At 54.0% G+C, this 2,915-nt stretch overlaps 1 protein-coding gene across 3 annotated transcripts in view; it reads right to left on the bottom strand.

The window, feature by feature from the left end:
- MEIS2 (Meis homeobox 2) overlaps positions 1-2,915 on the bottom strand; it is a 169,346-nt gene that overhangs the window by 164,354 nt on the left and 2,077 nt on the right. For all 3 annotated transcript variants that reach the window (XM_057376006.1, XM_057376004.1, XM_057376005.1), the window contains exons 3-5: positions 1,615-1,756; positions 1,064-1,114; positions 218-268 (exon numbers count right to left, since the gene is read on the bottom strand). In XM_057376006.1, coding sequence (XP_057231989.1) covers positions 218-268; positions 1,064-1,114; positions 1,615-1,756 — 244 coding nt within the window. The remainder of the gene's footprint in view (positions 1-217; positions 269-1,063; positions 1,115-1,614; positions 1,757-2,915) is intronic.

Raw genomic sequence — 2,915 nt, 5'->3', positions numbered from 1 at the left:
GAGAGGAAACCCGGCTGGGCATGCCTGTCGGGCGTCACATGCTCTGATGGCACAGGTTACAGTGTCACACTGCATTACCCCTATCTTCTCTGGCCATGTTTACAAGTCAGCCCAAACAGTCGGGAGGAAGGGAGCCGGGGAGCGGGGGGGAAGAGGAGAGGGGGAGAGAGGGCAGGGAGGGAAATGMGTGCCCCCCACCCACCTCCGTGGCTCTTACCTTTTCTAATTCCAAAAGATGGAACCTTAGTACTTGTATTGCTTGGATCATCTGCAAGAAAGTTTTGAGCAAGGGGTTACGTGGGAGACAGGAGCACGGGGGCTGAGCAGAGCCGCGAGCCCGGGTGGGAAAGGGGGAGAAGGGGATTGTCAGGGCGCGCGGTCATTATCCAGGATTTTAGCTCATTGGTCACGCTTCAACAATTTTGATCAACTTTAACCTAAGCACTTGATTTTTTTATCATATTTATTCCAGGAGCGGTGATTAGAGCTTTATTACCCCGATCTTGAAGAAAACCTCTTCCTCTCCTTCTCTTTCCCTTCTCAGCACCCCGGCCCTCACCCCTGAGGGTCCGCAGAGAAGTCAAACACACGCTCCCACCCCCTTCCTCTCCCGCAGGAGAAGGGGGGGAGGGGGGGGGGGTGAATGTGTGTTTGAATAGTTTGTCATCTTCTTTACAAGCGGATTTAGGCACTTTGAATATTGAAATCGTTCACATTAGCAAAAGAATTMCATTAAAAATCTCCAGCTCTCTCTTCTTAAGCAGTTACTTCCTTCACTTAAGCTTCCCGTGGCTTTCAAACGCAGCTTTGCAATGCACTGGGGCTTGAGACCTTTCTCTGACTGGCTCTACGGGTGAAGCTCTTTGAAGCCCCTTGACGGCAACTTGCCGACCGGCCGGCGCCCCGGTCCCATGCCGGCGCAGCCCGGTGCCCGGAGCGGCAGCCGCTGCCCCGCCGCACCGCTCGGCCCGGTCCTGGGACGGAGGAGGGCGCTTGCCGGCAGCTGGCGGAGGGGTCGGGAAGGGCGAGAGAGGAGTGGGGTGGAAGAGAGACCAGGCCTTACCAAATTGTCCAATTCTGGATTTGAAGAAAAAAGCGGTTTTTCGGCGCGGACCTGCAAGAAGAAGGAAAAGCGGCATGAACTATAGCTTCGGTCTTTAGCCCCGCAATCTTATCACCCAAAGGGGAAAAATTCCTATAACAAAACCGGCCGGTGCCAAAGTCCGGCTGAGCGGCCTGGGTCGGAACTGTGGACAGGAGCCCGCTCCGCTCCTGCCGGCCCGGCACCGAGCCGGCCGCCGGTGCAACGGGAGCCTTCTCCTTTGGGTCCCCTGCCTGCCTCCCTCCCCCTCTTCCTCCAAAACTCGGCCACGGCTACCTTTCCCTACCGCTAACGCAGGAGGGCAAGTGCCGGGAGTCCCAGCGYGGAGGGGCTGCCGGCGGAGGGGGGTCAGGGCCAGCCGGGCCTCCAGCGCGCCCCCCGCCCAGCCGGAGAGGGGGCGCCGGGCAGGGGAGGGAGGCTGCCCCTGCCAGCACCCGGCCGTGCGGGTCCAGGCGCTGAGGAGGCGGCGGGAGCGCTGGGGAGGGTCGGGGGCGGGGGGAGAGGTGCCGGACCTGTTTAGCGAAGACGGCGATGTCCTCGTTGAAGGAGTCGGAGGAGCAGACGTCCCCGCCGGCCACGCCGGGCTCCCGGGGCGTGCAGGTCGCCAGCTCGCACTTCTCAAAGACCAGAGCTAAGAGGGGGAACAACGGGTGCCTACCGGGCAGTGGCACACAAAGAAACGGGAGGGGGTGGGGGAGAGAGGGAAAGAAGAGCTGTAATCAACAAGTATTTTTTTTTTTTTTTTTTTAATGCACGGACACACAGACACAGACACGCGGACACAGCCACACTCTGCAGTCTCGCAGTAATGCTCTGGGCAGAGCAGTGGAGAACCACATTTCGAAATAAAAAAGCTAGGTTTGGTGGTGAGTTAGCTGTTGTTTTTTGTCTGTTCGGGKTTTTTTTATATTTTGAAATTGCAATGCCCGAACCACGTCCCCTGTGCCCTCACCGATGAAGACAAAAGTGACCTCTCTAAACGCACCGAACGTGTTCAGCAGCAGCTCAGCTGAGAATGTTACACTTTTGCCACAGCTTAAAATACCGCAAAACCTGGAAGATCCCATCCCTACCCTCCAGCTATGACCTAAAACGAGAGCACAGCTAGGCAAACTGCAAACTACTTAATACGTAATTTTATTTTTCAAGGGGCCTGCTAGCAAAAATGTGGTGAAGTTTCCTGGCTTAGGAAGCACACCCAAGTAAAATACCATCTGTCCAGATAAGTGAGCCGGGGAGGGGGTGGAGGAAGGGAGCACTTCGCGAAATATTTTCCCATAGTTGGTGTAGTCAGAAAAAAAAATATCTGCGTGCTAAGTAGTAAGCATGCATTTGTTTCTTTTCCCCTGTGGTGTCTGATCAAGGCCCCACACTCTGTCATAGATGCTACTAGCTCTCCTTTTAGGATCAGTTAGTATTTTTTCCAAAAAGCACTGAAGGGAATCAGTGTCATTCCCTCCAAGCAAAGCCCTGGTGCAGGCTTGAGTTTTGCTGGGTATGGGTTTCTTTTCCCTCATGTTCTTCCCTTCTTAAATAGAAAATTCAGCTCATTGCCCCCAATATTTTTATGCTTTCTGTCTCTGGGAAGAGCTGTTTGCAAGAAGAGAATCCCTTTTATTCTCACTACCTTCTGCGATGTGAATAGCTCTTTATTTACAAAGTTGGAAGAGTGGTATTATGGCAGAGGAGAACACCAGAACAACACTTCTCCAACTAAAATCCAGAGCAATGAGAGACGTCTCTAATTCCTAAGTGGGGCCTTTCCAAGAAAGCAAATTATCCCCACGGGTAAGAAAAGAAAACCCCCCAAAAC

This window comes from Malurus melanocephalus, unplaced genomic scaffold, assembly GCF_030028575.1.
Source record: "Malurus melanocephalus ecotype Western Australia unplaced genomic scaffold, MMel_1.1 scaffold_267, whole genome shotgun sequence".
Lineage (NCBI taxonomy): Eukaryota > Metazoa > Chordata > Aves > Passeriformes > Maluridae > Malurus > Malurus melanocephalus.
The sequence above is the reverse complement of the archived record's forward strand: the minus strand, read 5'-3'. Positions and strand labels throughout refer to the sequence as shown.